A 2,190-nucleotide genomic window follows, 5' to 3' on the forward strand; every position below is an offset into this window, starting at 1 on the left:
TCTCTGAAGAGAAAGAACCTCATGGGGCAGCACTAATATATAACATATTTAAACTGTGATAGTTATTAGAGATTCAACATATCAATATAGTCATGAGAAGGATGATAAGCCTGAATATTTTCTATTATTGCTGAACTTTTGCTAGAAGGAAACTAAGACTATTGGGTTATGATATGTTGAGCGTAAACAGTGTCTTAGGTCTTCCTTTATTTGATCTTGTTAAACTCATTACTGAAACCAAGAAATTCAAAGTGAAGCCACTTTTTTGTGTATCCTCTAGTCTTTTCTGGTCTTTTCATCAGTCAAGCGTTATAATTTTCCAGCTTTGTTCACTATTGTTTGCAGATTAAGTGCCCTGGTATTATTCTGTTCTTCATATATAAGAAAAGAAAGGGATTGCAATTATGTTTAAATCCCGTAGCCATTTAGAATGTAACCGCATTTGCACTAGTGATCTATGTTTGAAATTTAATTAACACTATAAATCTTAAGATTATTTATATTCATAGTGTTAATCACATTATAATATACATGCAAATGATGCAGATTAAGGTGTGAGTCAATATAGAGTCATCATATATATAGTCAGCAGATTTAGACTTTTAGCCGGAACTCTTTCCGCGTCTCTCCGTGGCTTTCCTATATAAATATAAATAGTTTATCAATTTATTCAGATTTTATGGTCCACTATGATTCAGCTACTAATAAGATCCTAACTCATAGTTGATTTTAGAAACATTTTGAGGCCTTAACAAAGCGCAGTTGGTTTTTAATCTTAGCACTTCAAGAGGGTGATGAAAACATGATTGCTTTAATAGCTGGCTCTACTTCTGGTGTAAGAATTGACAACTATTGTAGAGGGTAGGTGATCATAAAAAGGATATAGTCCATCAAAAACAATTTTGAAAGCTTTATTTGGTGGAGACTAGTGTGAAGTTAACAAATGAGTACTTCCATGTTGCATTGAAATCAGGATTACTTTTAAATGGTAAGTAGTTCATGTGTAGGTTATGAATTATCTTGCTCTTACAAATTTTGTAATTCATGTTTGGGACGAACCTCACAGATCGTTCCAAACAAAGAATTTCAAAAAATAATCTCCTTTATCAACTGCACAGATTGGTTTTCAAAAAGATATTGTCATGAACGGATGTGCGGTAACATAATAGCGATTGTGGGCTACTTATACAAAAGATGAAGCTCTTTGTTTTTTAATATTATCACTTTCCGTTATCTCAAGAATTTGATTTATTTTGTTTATTTCTTAAAATTATTGGGAATATGTAAAAAATTATAAAAACTCAGTACTTACGCGCATAATTCCGCTTTGACCATTTGACGCGCAGTGTTGGCCTCATTTACCACAAACATCCAGTTTCCTTTGCTATTTAGAGCGGCCTGTGGAGTGATGAATTGTGAAGTGGTCTGACAGAGAGTTGAGCGACCAGGACTTTGACGTTTAGAACGTGAACTACTGTCTTCCTTGTTCACGCCGACAATGTCCAAGAGATCCATATTGAGAGAAACATCTCGAGATGTGGTAGGCTTTTCACCTTCAGTTTCAGTGTCTTTCGTGTTGTTTGCTTTCGTTTTATCTGCAGCCGTTAGAGGATTGCTCTCTGCAGCACTAGTGTAACCATGACTGATGTCACGCACAATGCGCTTCAGCCAATAAGTCGGATTATTTGGCGTACTTTTTAGATTGCCATGAAATGGATTCACTTGATTTTTATTCAAATTCAAACGTGAACCACTAGTGCCGTAGAAGAGAAAGCTAAATAAAATGAAAGTAGAAGTCATTTGAATAGAATATTGGAATAATCAACTAGAATTTTTAAATCTTTACTAGTCATCACTCACGTTGGTTGTTCAGTTGTTGGCTGCTTAGAATAAGACCGGTAAGAGTCGTCACTATATTTACCGCCGCCAACACCACCCAGTGGTGGTGTTATATATTTATAGCCGCTGAAGTCATTAGCGTTACCATTGTAATGTCGTTGCGGGAATATGTATGCGGGATCATAGAAAACTGGAGTCTCATGCCACGCCACTGATGCAAAATCATCCCATGTCTCATCTACGAGCAGATTTTTGGCTTCGAAGCCCCATTTGTGTACGAGATGCTTGATGAGATATCTGAAAGTAGGAGATTTATTAAAATTTTTAATTAAATTATTTGCGTGCGTTTTT

General features: G+C 35.4%; 1 protein-coding gene across 1 annotated transcript; it reads right to left on the reverse strand.

Annotated features, from left to right (window-relative positions):
* Positions 1-1,308: 1,308 nt before the first annotated feature.
* LOC119663513 (protein spaetzle 5-like) lies at positions 1,309-2,136 on the reverse strand (the record flags this gene model as incomplete). The annotated part of the gene is made up of 2 exons (XM_038073119.1): positions 1,309-1,774; positions 1,861-2,136. Coding segments are annotated over 2 exons (742 nt in total), but the record flags the coding sequence as incomplete, so codon positions are not given.
* Between the last annotated feature and the right edge of the window lie 54 nt (positions 2,137-2,190).

This window comes from Teleopsis dalmanni, unplaced genomic scaffold (assembly GCF_002237135.1).
Source record: "Teleopsis dalmanni isolate 2A unplaced genomic scaffold, ASM223713v2 unscaffolded_contig_0508, whole genome shotgun sequence".
Lineage (NCBI taxonomy): Eukaryota > Metazoa > Arthropoda > Insecta > Diptera > Diopsidae > Teleopsis > Teleopsis dalmanni.